This window comes from Oncorhynchus clarkii, chromosome 27 (assembly GCF_045791955.1).
Source record: "Oncorhynchus clarkii lewisi isolate Uvic-CL-2024 chromosome 27, UVic_Ocla_1.0, whole genome shotgun sequence".
NCBI classification, from domain to species: domain Eukaryota; kingdom Metazoa; phylum Chordata; class Actinopteri; order Salmoniformes; family Salmonidae; genus Oncorhynchus; species Oncorhynchus clarkii.
Window position 1 is genome coordinate 22,302,483 of NC_092173.1, and position 17,542 is coordinate 22,320,024.

A 17,542-nucleotide genomic window follows, 5' to 3' on the forward strand; every position below is an offset into this window, starting at 1 on the left:
TCAAACATTTGAACCATTTGGGATATCAAAAAAATACATAAGATAGTCAAACATTTGAACCATTTGGGATATCAAAAAAATACATAAGATAGTCAAACATTTGAACCATTTGGGATATCAAAAAAATACATAAGATAGTCAAACATTTGAACCATTTGGGATATCAAAAAAATACATAAGATAGTCAAACATTTGAACCATTTGGGATATCAAAAAAATACATAAGATAGTCAAACATTTGAACCATTTGGGATATCAAAAAAATACATAAGATAGTCAAACATTTGAACCATTTGGGATATCAAAAAAATACATAAGATAGTCAAACATTTGAACCATTTGGGATATCAAAAAAATACATAAGATAGTCAAACATTTGAACCATTTGGGATATCAAAAAAATACATAAGATAGTCAAACATTTGAACCATTTGGGATATCAAAAAAATACATAAGATAGTCAAACATTTGAACCATTTGGGATATCAAAAAAATACATAAGATAGTCAAACATTTGAACCATTTGGGATATCAAAAAAATACATAAGATAGTCAAACATTTGAACCATTTGGGATATCAAAAAAATACATAAGATAGTCAAACATTTGAACCATTTGGGATATCAAAAAAATACATAAGATAGTCAAACATTTGAACCATTTGGGATATCAAAAAAATACATAAGATAGTCAAACATTTGAACCATTTGGGATATCAAAAAAATACATAAGATAGTCAAACATTTGAACCATTTGGGATATCAAAAAAATACATAAGATAGTCAAACATTTGAACCATTTGGGATATCAAAAAAATACATAAGATAGTCAAACATTTGAACCATTTGGGATATCAAAAAAATACATAAGATAGTCAAACATTTGAACCATTTGGGATATCAAAAAAATACATAAGATAGTCAAACATTTGAACCATTTGGGATATCAAAAAAATACATAAGATAGTCAAACATTTGAACCATTTGGGATATCAAAAAAATACATAAGATAGTCAAACATTTGAACCATTTGGGATATCAAAAAAATACATAAGATAGTCAAACATTTGAACCATTTGGGATATCAAAAAAATACATAAGATAGTCAAACATTTGAACCATTTGGGATATCAAAAAAATACATAAGATAGTCAAACATTTGAACCATTTGGGATATCAAAAAAATACATAAGATAGTCAAACATTTGAACCATTTGGGATATCAAAAAAATACATAAGATAGTCAAACATTTGAACCATTTGGGATATCAAAAAAATACATAAGATAGTCAAACATTTGAACCATTTGGGATATCAAAAAAATACATAAGATAGTCAAACATTTGAACCATTTGGGATATCAAAAAAATACATAAGATAGTCAAACATTTGAACCATTTGGGATATCAAAAAAATACATAAGATAGTCAAACATTTGAACCATTTGGGATATCAAAAAAATACATAAGATAGTCAAACATTTGAACCATTTGGGATATCAAAAAAATACATAAGATAGTCAAACATTTGAACCATTTGGGATATCAAAAAAATACATAAGATAGTCAAACATTTGAACCATTTGGGATATCAAAAAAATACATAAGATAGTCAAACATTTGAACCATTTGGGATATCAAAAAAATACATAAGATAGTCAAACATTTGAACCATTTGGGATATCAAAAAAATACATAAGATAGTCAAACATTTGAACCATTTGGGATATCAAAAAAATACATAAGATAGTCAAACATTTGAACCATTTGGGATATCAAAAAAATACATAAGATAGTCAAACATTTGAACCATTTGGGATATCAAAAAAATACATAAGATAGTCAAACATTTGAACCATTTGGGATATCAAAAAAATACATAAGATAGTCAAACATTTGAACCATTTGGGATATCAAAAAAATACATAAGATAGTCAAACATTTGTGTTGATTGAAATTTCTAAAGAGATATATGCTAATGTCAAGCATTAGAAATGATTGAAATATATGGATATGCATAAAATAATCTCAAGCATTTAGTTGATTGAACTGTTGGAGAACTGCTCACTAGATCTCATTTAACGACCAGGTCTAGCCCATATCTCCTACTAGAAAATATCAAGACTATATGCCAATAAATAACTTGTATAACTACACTCAGGATAATCATAAAGACATAAGGCAGAGCAATAAAACCTAAAGTATCATCCAGCAGCCTACAACCAAAGCATTTAAAAGAGGTAGAGGAAGAGCAGATGATAAAATAAAAGTGGAGAGGAGAAGTAGAGGAGCATGGAGAGTTGGAATGAGAAAGATTGGATGATGAGAATTGAATGAATGGAATGAGAGTGAAATGAGAGATAAAAAGTAGAAAAAGAGGAGAGATTGAACTAGACTATGGTGGTGGGCAGGCTCACTCACAGGGTGCTGGCCAGTCCCCTGAGATGGTCAGCTGAAGATGGATCATCTGATCCGAGCAATCTGAGTCCTCCAGATCCGCCAGCTTGGAGCTAGGTCCCACACACACACACAGAATAATCCCCTCCACACACGGACAGACAACCCCCTCAGCGTGACGTGACAAGGGTCTCAAATCCCTAGTCCACAAAAACAATAACCCTATAAGAAGAGGGTCTTAACCCCCAGTCCCCATAAACGCAAACACACGTTCAGCAAGAGGGACATGTCCGCACACACACACACACACACACATCTAGCTAGGCTAGGGGCTGCTCAACAGCTAGTGTGACTGCACCCCGGTTATTTTCTTTCTGGAATTAAAGTGTATTCAGCTGAGCAAATTAGAGAGAGTGACACAGAGTGAGAGAGTGAGCAAGAGCGATAAAGAGGGAGGGGGGGGGGGGGGGCGCAACTGGGCATCGGTATGACGTAAGTGCTGGCATCTTGTTCTGGGCTTATAGTTGCAGTGACTTATTTCCCCTGGTATCATGTGACCCCATTGCTATGGTGGCCCTTGTTTAATTTATGCCGTGAAGCACCTATTGACTAATCCCTAAACAATCCCTGGCTCAATAATTCAAACCTGACTGACTCTTGCTTCACGTGACCCAAGTTCAACAGCTCAGCTGGACACAGAGATGAGGTAGGCTAACACATGGTCACTTTGACAACCGTCTCTGCTGCTAGCTGTTGCCATGACTGGATTCTCATATTTGCAGTATTAGTTACATTAAATTACATGTATTTTCTCATCTCAGACAAGTCTCTTAGCCTGCACAGGTTTTGAAGACATACAGTGCCTTGCGAAAGTATTCGGCCCCCTTGAACTTTGCGACCTTTTGCCACATTTCAGGCTTCAAACATAAAGATATAAAACTGTATCTTTTTGTGAAGAATCAACAACAAGTGGGACACAATCATGAAGTGGAATGACATTTATTGGATATTTCAAACTTTTTTAACAAATCAAAAACTGAAAAATTGGGCGTGCAAAATTATTCAGCCCCCTTAAGTTAATACTTTGTAGCGCCACCTTTTGCTGCGATTACAGCTGTAAGTCGCTTGGGGTATGTCTCTATCAGTTTTGCACATCGAGAGACTGACATTTTTTCCCATTCCTCCTTGCAAAACAGCTCGAGCTCAGTGAGGTTGGATGGAGAGCATTTGTGAACAGCAGTTTTCAGTTCTTTCCACAGATCCTCGATTGGATTCAGGTCTGGACTTTGACTTGGCCATTCTAACACCTGGATATGTTTATTTTTTAACCATTCCATTGTAGATTTTGCTTTATGTTTTGGATCATTGTCTTGTTGGAAGACAAATCTACGTCCCAGTCTCAGGTCTTTTGCAGACTCCATCATGTTTTCTTCCAGAATGGTCCTGTATTTGGCTCCATCCATCTTCCCATCAATTTTAACCATCTTCCCTGTCCCTGCTGAAGAAAAGCAGGCCCAAACCATTTTTTTATTTTTATTTTTTTATTTTACCTTTATTTAACCAGGCAAGTCAGTTAAGAACAAATTCTTATTTTCAATGACGGCCTGGGAACAGTGGGTTAACTGCCTGTTCAGGGGCAGAACGACAGATTTGTACCTTGTCAGCTCGGGGGTTTGAACTCGCAACCTTCCGGTTACTAGTCCAACGCTCTAACCACTAGGCTACCCTGCCGCCCATGATGCTGCCACCACCATGTTTGACAGTGGGGATGGTATGTTCAGGGTGATGAGCTGTGTTGCTTTTACGCCAAACATAACGTTTTGCATTGTTGCCAAAAAGTTCAATTTTGGTTTCATCTGACCAGAGCACCTTCTTCCACATGTTTGGTGTGTTTCCCAGGTGGCTTGTGGCAAACTTTAAATTACACTTTTTATGGATATCTTTAAGAAATGACTTTCTTCTTGCCACTCTTCCATAAAGGCCAGATTTGTGCAATATACGACTGGTTGTTGTCCTATGGACAGAGTCTCCCACCTCAGCTGTAGATCTCTGCAGTTCATCCAGAGTGATCATGGGCCTCTTGGCTGCATCTCTGATCAGTCTTCTCCTTGTATGAGCTGAAAGTTTAGAGGGACGGCCAGGTCTTGGTAGATTTGCAGTGGTCTGATACTCCTTCCATTTCAATATTATCGCTTGCACAGTGCTCCTTGGGATGTTTAAAGCTTGGGAAATATTTTTGTATCCAAACCCGGCTTTAAACTTCTTCACAACAGTATCTCGGACCTGCCTGGTGTGTTCCTTGTTCTTAATGATGCTCTCTGCGCTTTTAACGGACCTCTGAGACTATCACAGTGCAGGTGCATTTATACGGAGACTTGATTATACACAGGTGGATTGTATTTATCATCATTAGTCATTTAGGTCAACATTGGATCATTCAGAGATCCTCACTGAACTCCTGGAGAGAGTTTGCTGCACTGAAAGTAAAGGGGCTGAATAATTTTGCACGCCCAATTTTTCAGTTTTTGATTTGTTAAAAAAGTTTGAAATATCCAATAAATGTCGTTCCACTTCATGATTGTGTCCCACTTGTTGTTGTTTCTTTACAAAAAAATAGTTTTATATCTTTATGTTTGAAGCCTGAAATGCGGCAAAAGGTCGCAAAGTTCAAGGGGGCCGAATACTTTCGCAAGGCACTGTATACTAACAGAAATGGATAGTCCTAAATAAAACTACTTGATTCATGTACTGAACCTGCAAGTTTATTAGAGACCGTTGTTCCACAGAAATTCCCAAGACAAATGAGAACCAATGCGCCAATGGAGAATGCCAATGTCCACTCTTACGCCAATGAAAGTCCCAACTTGCCATAACAGTCATCAAAGCTGATGCTGTCAGACTGACTGAAGTGGATGACCCATGAGTTTAATAGCATCATCATTGTATCAGCCATTGTGTAATTCCACAAAATAATAGACCCTGGATTGTTTTTTCTGATTTGGCGTGACTCTCTAATCCTGTTAGGGATGAAAACACATTTTTTCTGCTTGAGATGGGGGCATTATCTTTACTGAGAAATGATGAGTGTGTTCTAAAGGAGCAGTGCTACACTCTTAGATAAAAAGGTGCAAACATAAAAGGGTTCTTCGCCTGTCCCAATACACTCTAAAAGTTAGGGGTTCAACAAGGGTTCTTCTAAGATCCTCAAAGTTCTTTGGCACTAAAAATGCACCCACCAGGTACTTCCAAGAACCCCATAGGAGGTGGGGTTCATCAAGGAACCTCCTTAGGTTCCTGCAAGAATCCCCAAGAACTACCTGCCCAACTGAAACATTGAGATTTTAATTTGCGAAAACAGCAGGTGCAGGTACTTAACAGAACATTTTTAAGATCGCCTCAATTTAAGGTAAGGTTTCTACCTTGTATGATCTAAATTGATATTGTTTTATGATGACACCCTCTATCTTTCATATTTGTGCAAATGGCTGTGTTTGGCACGTCCTCCCTTTTAAAATTATTTCTAAAACAGGAAATGGACATAATGCAACGGATGTCAATCAACAAAGTGGTAAGAATATGATGACGGCTATAGCTGCATTGGGTCCAGATGACTGAACTTCCTACTTATTTCTGCAGGTATACTGATGAGGAGGCGCACAAAAAGGTATGTACAATTGGTATTGGTTTGTCACATGTTATGCAGATTACATGTAGGTTATCACATTTTTATGAATGGTTTCTCTCAGTGGAAAAGTACTCAATTTTCATACTTGAGTAAAAGTAAAAATACCTTAAAAGAAATGAAAGTGAGTCACCCAGTAAAATACTACTTGAGTAAAAGTCGAAAAATATTCTGTTTTAAAATGTACTTAAGTATCAAAAGTAAAAGTATAAATAATTTCACATTCCTTATATTAAGCAAACATGATTTTCTAGTTTAAAAAGTGTTTAATTTACTGATACCCAGGAGCACAGTTCAACACTCAGACATAATTTACAAACAAAGCATTTGTGTTCAGTGAGTCTGCCAGATCAGAGGCAGTAGGGATGACCAGGGATGCGCTCTTGATAAATGTGTAAATTAGACAATTTTCCTGTCCTGCTAAGCATTCAAAATGTAACTTTTGGATGTCAGGGAAAATGTAAGGAGTAAAAAGTTAATTATTTTCTTTAGGAATGTAGTGGAGTGAAAAAGGAAACCGCACACTGCTTTTGATAGTATCACTGACCTGCAAAATGTTTGCTTAGATGTGCGAGTGCCTTAGGAATTTGGAATGTAGTGGAGTAAAAGTGTCAAATATTAATAGGAAAGTACAGATACCTCAACTACTTAAGTAGTATTTTTACTTAAGTACTTTATACCACTGGTTCCTCTAAAACTTTATAGGACTCAGTCACAGCAGCCATCCTCCTCATCCCTGACCTCTTCAATGAAGATCCCAGAGGTCTCTACATTATGGACCAGGTACGTGTATGATAACGGTTGTCAAAAGTGAACAGCGGTTTCATTCACATTTACCACAAAAACCATTGCATGAATACTGTCGTGTGCACGTCTGTAAAATTATTATTTTTGTATTCCTAGAATTCACCCTCCCTACATGGCTGATTAATATAACTGGAAACCTGTTCGATCACCAAGCACTAGAAAATCATTCTGGCTATGGATACGAAGGATATCAACACATTAACACCCCAGAAAATATACCGATTGAACTGCTGGGAGTTTACCTCATCTCGATTTTTTTTTATTTTTTTAAATTAACCCCAAAAGTTTATTCGAGCAACCATTAAAGGGGGTTCTTTGAAGAACTTAGAGGTTCCCCCAGTTTTATTTTGAAGAATCCTTTCTTTTTAGAGTGTAGGAGAACCATTATTGGTTTCAGATAGAACCCTTTTGTTATCTATGTAAAACCATTTTTCACAGAGGACTCTAAATGGAACCCTATGGGAAAATAGATGTAAGATGTGATTGGATTAGGATGGATTGCGTCATTATGGAAAAATGTATTTAGAGTGATACTTTATGAACATGAATTGTTATCATAGTTTGCATACCTATGGGAACAATTCTATACAACTATCTGCAGCTAAGTCTAAGCCCTCCAGACTTTGTGGATAATAATACAGTGTATCCTAATGCGAACGAGTATTGGACTGTGTTGTAGATTAGAATGATGAATGGTTATTTTAAATGATACACTCCGCTTTAATGCAGGATAATGCTATATATTCCTGTGACTATTCTTGCGCTTCTTCTTGGACTAGGTTTATCCCCAGAACTGTCATTCAATTGCTTATTAAATGAAGGAAAATCTTCCCTAATCCCTGGCTCGGTCTCCACTCTCCATCTGGGTTGTGTTTTGCTGCAGAGAGATGAGACACACTGTAAGGTGTATCATCATGAATCTACATCCATCAACAGATAAACCCTTGAAAAGCTGCCACTGTAAAACAACGTAGGCGGGGCATCACTGTCAACTGGCATGTTTAATAACTACCATGGTTTTATACTGTATTAAGGTATATTTTTTGTAAAGATGCGTCCTGCCTATGAAATACAACTAGACTCATCTATTCCCCCAAAAATGTATGACAGACAGGCATTAGTATAGTGGGCCCTTTAGTCATATTTTTAAAAAAAAAGGTCAAATGTAGGATTCTAAAATCTGTGGAAAAAATATCTCAGCAATTACTGTCATGGTCATGCCGAGCTGGTTGCCTGATCCATCAGGCTGGTCGAACTCAAACAAGAGACCGCTGAGAATGTCAGTTACCATGAGCAGCCAAGAGGGGGCAGCAAATCTTTATAAGAATCACCAACAGACTAGAATCACATTGATGTGGTGGATTAATTTGATATCAATGGCCAATGTTTTGTAGCCTGGTAACGCATACTGAATTTAATTCCACTGCTCTATATATCGCTAGACTGCCACCATAGAAGTCCTTTCCTGCTGACGTCTAAGTGAGGAGCGTTGTACAAAACAAGTCATCAGCGATTGGATCGTCTCTAACCAATCAGAGTATCAAAGCCAATGACTATATCCTAAAAGCAGCTCTACCCACGTGTGTTCTGGCTCAACCCATCGGTTTCAGGGACCAATCAAAATGGTTTCAATGTGTTCGCATTCGAGGAGTTGTCGGGGAGGAGATCAAATCCAGACTCACCGTGAGGAGAAACGTTAGTGGGTGTGACGTTTGCCCGGAGCGATGTGGATGGGTAGCCAGGCAAAATGTTTAGCGCCTCCATTTTTAGATGATCAATAATGTATAATAATCCATGATAGTAATTAAATTATATCCAAGCAAGCATGTTAAAAATATAGGCTTAACTTCTGAAATCCACAACAAACCAATATTCCCTACGTTTTGAACACCATCAGTACAACATATATTTTGTATTTAACCTTTATTGAACTGGGCAAGTCAGTTAAGAACAAATTCTTATTTACAATGATGGCCTACCCCGGCCAAACCCAGACGACGCTGGGCCAATTGTGCGCCGCCTTATGGGACTCCCAATCACGGCCGGATGTGATACAGCCTGGATGCTCCTTCAAAAATACAAATTGCCTGTAAAACAATGAAAATGATTCCAGTACTTTGCTGACACACACAACCATGCCCACCCTCCAGCATCGGGGCCGAAGATAAGTGGTTCTGTTAAATGACAGTTGGTTTATCCTTCACTATAATCACTCTTTTCACCATAGTCTTTATCTCCTGAGGGTCTTGTGTTCAAGTTACCCTCCTCCATCTCTCTCTCCCTCTCCTCTTCTGTGCTGACGGAGACTTCAAATGAACCACTAATCTGAAGCTGCTGGTGAGAGGGAAGGATTCACAGGGGACTGACTAGGCGAGACAGAGGGAAGGATTCACAGGGGACTGACTAGGCGAGACAGAGGGAAGGATTCACAGGGGACTGACTAGGCGAGACAGAGGGAAGGATTCACAGGGGACTGACTAGGCGAGACAAAGGGAAGGATTCACAGGGGACTGACTAGGCGAGACAGAGGGAAGGATTCACAGGGGACTGACTAGGCGAGACAGAGGGAAGGATTCACAGGGGACTGACTAGGCGAGACAGAGGGAAGGATTCACAGGGGACTGACTAGGCGAGACAGAGGGAAGGATTCACAGGGGACTGACTAGGCGAGACAGAGGGAAGGATTCACAGGGGACTGACTAGGCGAGACAGAGGGAAGGATTCACAGGGGACTGACTAGGCGAGACAGAGGGAAGGATTCACAGGGGACTGACTAGGCGAGACAGAGGGAAGGATTCACAGGGGACTGACTAGGCGAGACAGAGGGAAGGATTCACAGGGGACTGACTAGGCGAGACAGAGGGAAGGATTCACAGGGGACTGACTAGGCGAGACAGAGGGAAGGATTCACAGGGGACTGACTAGGCGAGACAGAGGGAAGGATTCACAGGGGACTGACTAGGCGAGACAGAGGGAAGGATTCACAGGGGACTGACTAGGCGAGACAGAGGGAAGGATTCACAGGGGACTGACTAGGCGAGACAGAGGGAAGGATTCACAGGGGACTGACTAGGCGAGACAGAGGGAAGGATTCACAGGGGACTGACTAGGCGAGACAGAGGGAAGGATTCACAGGGGACTGACTAGGCGAGACTGAGGGAAGGATTCACAGTGGACTGACTAGGCGAGACAGAGGGAAGGATTCACAGGGGACTGACTAGGCGAGACAGAGGGAAGGATTCACAGGGGACTGACTAGGCGAGACTGAGGGAAGGATTCACAGGGGACTGACTAGGCGAGACTGAGGGAAGGATTCACAGGGGACTGACTAGGCGAGACTGACTGACAGCACAATGAGTGGCAAGGTGGCTACAGTTTATAAATGGCCCGTGGCCGATGTAACATTTCAGACTGAGTGGCATTCAATGATGGGAAAATATGAGGCTTTATTACGAAACGTGTCCTGACAGTCCACAAAGCTAAACCTGTGTTTGGCTATGTAAAAAGAGGATTAAGGTAAAGTGAGAGTACAGGAGGTTGGTGACACCTTAATTGGGGAGAACAGGCTCATGGTAATGGCTGGACCAGAATGAGTGGAATGGTATCAAATGCATCAAACACATGAGCTGTGTTAGAATAACCATACTAACATACTGTATTCTACATACTTAGCATATTTTAGTATACTGTAAACGAACGGTATCATTTCAGTTGAGCGTTCTAGCGCTTCGCCTGTATACCGGAAGTTGACGCTGTTGCAATACAACCTCATGCTAGCTTGTTAGCATTACAAATGACTAGCTAGACATTTTATGATTTTGAGTGTGTTCGTAAATTTCACTCTCGTGGCGCACACTGGACGCTCTGGCCGAGGAGTAGGGTTGATCCGAGCGTTCTGACCTCACAAAGGTAGACAAACACCCAAGCCAACAGGGTAACATCGGCTAGCTACTTCCAGACACAAATGAGAAAACACCTTTCTCTTACCATTTCACTCACCCTAGCAGAGCTGGTTGGGCTGTTTTCATGTTATCCAGAGCGTTGGTGACTGTACTGTAACTGTGCTGCTGGCAACAATTTAATCAAGCTTTTTTTGCTGACATTCACTGACACCAGCCATATTCAACAGGTGGTGAGCGTTCATAAATTCATAAGTTATTCTGCACTCTGGCACACTCAGACGAGTGTTCGGAAATCGGAGTAGATAGCCAGATGTATTAGTAGACAACTAACATTATGTAACTATTTAACATACCAGCGGTACATACTGCTGTAATGCTCAACATTTTCTTAACATGTTGTAAAACCAGGCCCATTTTCTGAAGAATAGCATTATGGGCCCTAAAGGTACGGAAATAGTGTCCACTGCGTGTATACTTCGTATTTTGGAGAATTTAGTACGACATCCGGGAACTTTTGGCATACTAACTATATCCATACTATGACCAATAAGCATACTACATACTCAATTTATGTCACAAATAGTATGGTTAGTACCATTAGTATGAGTATTCAAACACAGCTATGGTTTCCATGTGTTTGATGCCATTCCATTTGCTCTGTTCCAGCCATTATTATGAGCCGTTCTCCCCTCAGCAGCCTCCACTGAGTGAGGTATATGGGGGGTGAGTTGGGTTCTGGATGGTGGGAGGCAGTTAGTGATGTAGGACAATAATATAGCCTTCTTTGTGGAAGACTGTGTGCATATACTGTACATGTCTGACCCCCGGGGCTTCAAACAGATGGTTCTTAAATAATAAATATTTGAAGGAGGCTCCTTTAAATTGGATTACATTAGCGTAAATCTCTGCAGCTATTTTAAACCATTTTGAGTATGCTATCTCATCACAGGCGCTTTAATCCCTTTAAAGTTTTGATTGTGTTCAAATTGATTCTGCATGCACACATGGGCTCTAACTCCCACAACCTCTCTCTCCCTCAGGCTCTCTCAAATACCACTAAATCACATTATTCATTTATCAATGGAAAAACACCTTAAGGAAAAGCACTTCAGGGAGAAAGAAATATTTCACCAGCAAAGCTGATTTTAGATTCATGCCAGTGAGAGATAAAATCAAAATAGTTCAGGTCCCTTCTAAGGAGAGGTTGGATACAGGTAGGTTTTAGGAGAGGAAAAGGTCATGGAATACAGCATTATAGGGACGTCACCAGGACCAGGCTTTAGGGTCAGCCCTGAATCATTTGCCCTGCTGCGACGGTTTAAAATAAATGAAGTCAACTGAATGCGTCACCTAGTTCATGGTTAGGGGTCAGGGCAAATAGAGCAATGCAGATCTTCTACACACACACACCCTGATATTTTCCTGAACTTGACAATACATTTCTGATGCATTTCATTCACAGCATTGCATAGACTCCCATACAGCAAGACATATAAAAGGTGTGAAAAATATAGAAAGCAACTATTTTTTTGAAGTGGGTATCATATATCAATGTGTTCATAGGAATGGGGAGAATAAGATAAGACTATTAAAACCTTCGCCACCCCAAAGTGGACACATTTTTCTGCTGGCCCATGTGGTGAGATGCATGATTGATGTTGACATATGGCTTCAGAGACTATGAAGCTATGAAACCACATTGGGCTATTCTATGTAGAGGGAAGAACAGCCCTTTTAAACACTATACAGGACTGAAAGAGGACCATTCACCAAATCTCCTAACTGCCTGTGGCACTAGGACACAGTCTTCCTCCCTATATCAAAATCTGTGCCAGACTTACTATTCCCCCCACACACACAGAGATACAGGAAGATGGATTGGACTTGAATAATGCATTGTGGCTAATCCCAATAAGAGATGGAAATCACCGTGAAGGAAACGAGCTTCCCCTTGATCACCGTGATCATGACCGTTACAAATCAAATCAAATGTTATGTAATATGTGCAGAATACAACCGGTGTAGGTAGACCTTAAAGTGAAATGCTTACTTACAAGCCCTTAACTTTTTAAAGCATTGTTGGTTAAGAAAAAACAAGTGTTAAATAAAATATATATATATTTTTTTAAATAGGGGAAAAAAAGTAACATAATTAAACAGCAGCAATAAAATAACAATAGCGAGGCAATATACAGGGGGTACCGGTACAGAGTCAATGTGCGGGGCACCGGTTAGTTGAGGTGATTGAGGTAATGTACAGTTTAAGTCAGAAGTTTACATACACCTTAGCTAAATACATTTAAACTCAGTTTCACAATTCCTGACAATTAATCCAAGTAAAAATTCCCTGTCTTCGGTCAGTTAGGATCACCACTTTATTTTAAGAATGTGAAATGTCAGAATAATAGTCAGAATAATAGTAGAGAGAATGATTTATTTCACCTCTTATTTCTTTCATCACATTCCCAGTGGGTTAGAAGTTTACATGCACTCAATTAGTATTTGGTAGCATTGCCTTTTAAATTGTTTAACTTGGGTCAAACGTTTTGGGTAGCCTTCCACAAGCTTCCCACAATAAGTTGGGTGAATTTTGGCCCATTCCTCCTGACAGAGCTGGTGTAACAGTCAGGTTTGTAGGCCTCCTTGCTCGCATACAATTTTTCAGGTACTGCCCACAAATTTTCTATAGGATTGAGGTCAGGGCCTTGTGATGGCCACTCCAATAACTTGACTTTGTTGTCCTTAAGACATTTTGCCACAACTTTGGAAGTATGCTTGGGGTCATTTTCCATGGGGGTAGAAGCTGTTAAAGAGCCTTTTGGACCTAGACTTGTGCTCCGGTACAGCTTGCTGTGCGAGAACAGTCTATGACTGGGGTAGCTGGAGTCTTTGGCAATTTTTAGGGCCTTCCTCTGTCACTGCCTGGTATAGAGATCCTGGATGGCAGGAAGCTTGGCCCCAGTGAGGTACTGGGCCGTGCGCACTACCCTCTGTAGTGCCTTGCGGTCGGAGGCCGAGCAGTTGCCATACCAGGCAGTGATGCAACCATCTTAATTTTTTTTCTTCTTTTAACCTTTATTTAACTAGGCAAGTCAGTTAAGAACAAATTCGTATTTTCAATGACGGCCTAGGAATAGTGGGTTAACTACCAGGGGCAGAACGACAGATTTGTACCTTGTTGGCTCTGGGGTTTGAACTTGCAACCTTCCGGTTATTTGTAGCCTAGTGGTTAGAGCGTTGGACAACTCCCCGGGTGTCCAATGTGGCAGCCCCACGCACCTCTGTGATTCAGATGACAATGTATGCAATTGACAATAAAAAATACATTCAGGATTAAAATGAATGTATGTAAGTAAAAACAAAAACATGTGCAGCTGTTTAACACAAAATCTCTGAAGGAGATATTTATAAGTCATTAATGTGTGTGTGTGTGTGGGGGGGGGAGATAATTGGGAGGGCACATTGTGGCCCTTTAATCTCCATGGTCTGTCATGCGTTTCCCTGTGAGAGGGCCGTAATGCTGACAGGCTGACTAGTGACAGAGAGAGTCAGTGCAGGCTGGAGGAGTCTGTCTCTGCCTTGCCACTTCTTTACATATGTGCCTATCACACCATGGAGCATGGTACAGCTTAATGCAGGCCTGTAATTAAGAAGCTGTGTGATCTGATTTCAGCTGATCTCTTATCTGAGAGGAATTACAGGGCCCATCATGCAATACTCAAAATTATTATTTAACATGTCCTCACCTGGGACTTGAACTCAAACTCCTGGCTCACAGTAGAGGTCGACCGATTAAATCGACACGGCCAATTAAGTAGGGCCGATTTCAAGTTTTCATAACAATTGGAAAATCTGAATTTTTGGACACCGATTTGGAATTGTTTAATATTTTTTTTACACCTTTATTTAACTAGGCAAGTCAGTTAAGAACATATTCTTATTTTCAATGACGGCCTTGTCAGCTAGGGGGATTCAATCTTGCAACCTTACAGTTAACTTGTCCAACGCACTAACCACCTGCCTCTCATTGCACTCCACGAGGAGACTGCCTGTTACGAATGCAGTAAGCCAAGTTAAGTTGCTAGCAAGCATTAAACTTATAAAAAAACAATCAATCAATCACTAGTTAACTACACATGGTTGATGATATTACTAATTTATCTAGCGTGTCCTGCGTTACATAAATCGATGCGGTGCGTATCGTTGCTCCAATGTGTACCTAACCATGAACATCAATGCCTTTCTTAAAATCAATACACAGAAGTACATATTTTAAAACCTGCATATTTAGCTAAAAGAAATCCAGGTTAGCAGGCAATATTAACCAGGTGAAATTGTGTCACTTCTCTTGCGTTCATTGCACGCAGTCAGTGTATAGTCAGACTAATGATGCCACACCTTAGATAAAATACGGAATGGTTCCGTATTTCACTGAAAGAATAAACGTCTTGTTTTTGAGATGATAGTTTCCTGATTCGACCATATTAATTACCTAAGGCTCGTATTTCTGTGTGTTATGTTATAACTAAGTCTATGATTTGATAGAGCAGTCTGACTGAGCGGTGGTAGGCAGCAGCAGGCTCGTAAGCATTCATTCAAACCGCACTTTTGTGCGGTTTGCCAGCAGCTCTTCGTGCGTCAAGCATTGCGCTGTTTATGACTTCAAACCTATCAACTCCCGAGATGAGGCTGGTGTAACCGATGTGAAATGGCGAGCTAGTTAGCGAGGTGTGTGCTAATAGCGTTTCAAACGTCACTCGCTCTGAGACTTGTAGTTGTTCCCCTTGCTCTGCATGGGTAACACTGCTTCGAGGGTGGCTGTTGTCGTTGTGTTCCTGCTTCGAGCCCAGGGAGGAGCGAGGAGAGGTACGGAAGCTATACTGTTACACTGGCAATACTAAAGTGCCTATAAGAACATCCAATAGTCAAAGGTTAATCCAATACAAATGGTATAGAGAGAAAGTCCTATAATAACTACAACCTAAAACTTCTTACCTGGTAATATTGAAGACTAATGTTAAAAGGAACCAACAGCTTTCACATGTTCTCATGTCCTGAGCAAGGAACTTAAACGTTAGCTTTCTTACATGGCACATATTGCACTTTTACTTTCTTCTCCAACACTTTGTTTTTGCATTATTTAAACCAAATTGAACATGTTTCATTATTTATTTGAGGCTAAATTGATTTTATTGATGTATTATATTAAGTTAAAATAAGTGTTCATTCAGTATTGTTGTAATTGTCATTATTACCAAAAAAAAAAAAAAAAGTAAAAATTGGCCGATTTTAAATCGGGATCTGCTTTTTTGGGTCCTCCAATAAATCGGTATCGGCGTTGAAAAATCATAAAAATCGGTCGACCTCTAGTTCACAGTACTCAAATGTTCCTGCTACGCCACCGTGTCCGTATCAGTCACTGATTTCACCTGTATTCCTACACCTTGCACTTCAAAGTAAATCTCTGTTAAAAGTACACTCAAGAAAACATATTTTATTCATCATAGTGATTAAAGACTAACATTAAAACAGAAAACGCTAAAAGTAAATCAAGTTAATCTGACTATTCTCATAACTTATTTACTTATTATTATTTTATTTATTTAGCAATTGAAGGGCTTTCAGTAGTGTTGTCTAATGTTGGTGGGGCATATTAACCTGTTTTAACGATATTCCTGAATCACCATGGTAAATAAAATATTTTCTTGAGTGTACTTTTAAAAAGAGCTGATAGAGTAAATGCACTTTGAAGTAAATACTATATTGCTCACATCTATCAAGTTGCTTCAGATCCCACAAGTGCCTAGGGTAGAGGGTTTAGGAGGGCCTAAGTATACTGGCCCAATAACCACATGCCCTAGCGCAGGGCTGCCCAATCCTCTTCCTGGAGATTTACTGTCCTGTAGGTTCAGTCCAACCCTAATTTAGCAATATCTGAGTCAGCTAGTTAAGGTCTTGTTGAGCAGCTAATTAGTAGAATCAGGTGTGTTAAATTAGGGTTGGACTGAAAATCCACAGGACAGTAGATCTCCAGGAAGAGGGTTAGACAGCCCTGCCCTAGCGCATTACAGCCCTGCCCTAGCGCATGACTTATTCGACCATGCTGGTCATTTATGAACATTTGAACATCTTGGCCATGTTCTGTTATAATCTCCACGCGGCACAGCCAGAAGAGGACTGGCCACCCCACATAGCCTGGTTCCTCTCTAGGTTTCTTCCTAGGTTTTAGCCTTTCTAGTGAGTTTTTCCTAGCCACCATGCTTCTACACCTGCATTGCTTGCTGTTTGGGGTTTTAGGCTGGGTTTCTGTACAGCACTTTGAGATATCAGCTGATGTACGAAGGGCTATATAAATACATTTGATTTGATTTCTCTCCAACCGTGTTCCTGGAGATCTATCCTCCTGTAGATTCACTCCAAACCCAGTTGTAACTAACCTGATTCAGTTTATTAACCAGCTAATTATTAGAATCAGGTGTGCTAGATTAGGGTTGGAGCGAAAAACTACAGAACCGTAGCTCTCCCGGAACAGGGTTGGAGAGCCCTGCCCTAGAGATATACCTTATTGGGAGAGTGGTTAGGGCATTTGCTGTTGGTGGCCTGGGTTGAAGATCTGCTAGAGTAGTCACCCTACTCTCATGTTCTTGGCAATATACAGTACCAGTCAAAATTTGGACACACCTACTCATTCAAGGGTTTTTCTTTATTTTTACTATTCTCTACATTGTAGAATAATAGTGAATTATTATTTATTAA

General features: G+C 39.9%; 1 protein-coding gene across 5 annotated transcripts in view; it reads right to left on the reverse strand.

The window, feature by feature from the left end:
* The window catches only part of LOC139386208 (endothelial cell adhesion molecule b), a 77,286-nt gene that overhangs the window by 27,306 nt on the left and 32,438 nt on the right, over positions 1 to 17,542 (reverse strand). The window contains exon 1 of one of the 5 annotated variants that reach the window (XM_071131690.1): positions 2,420 to 2,771. The exons of 2 other annotated variants lie outside the window; for them this stretch is intronic. In XM_071131690.1, coding sequence (XP_070987791.1) covers positions 2,420 to 2,465 — 46 coding nt within the window. In that variant the 5' untranslated portion in view covers positions 2,466 to 2,771. Of the gene's footprint in view, positions 1 to 2,419; positions 2,778 to 17,542 lie in introns of those variants that run through there. 2 more of the 5 variants (XM_071131691.1, XM_071131688.1) reach the window with 2 other exon arrangements.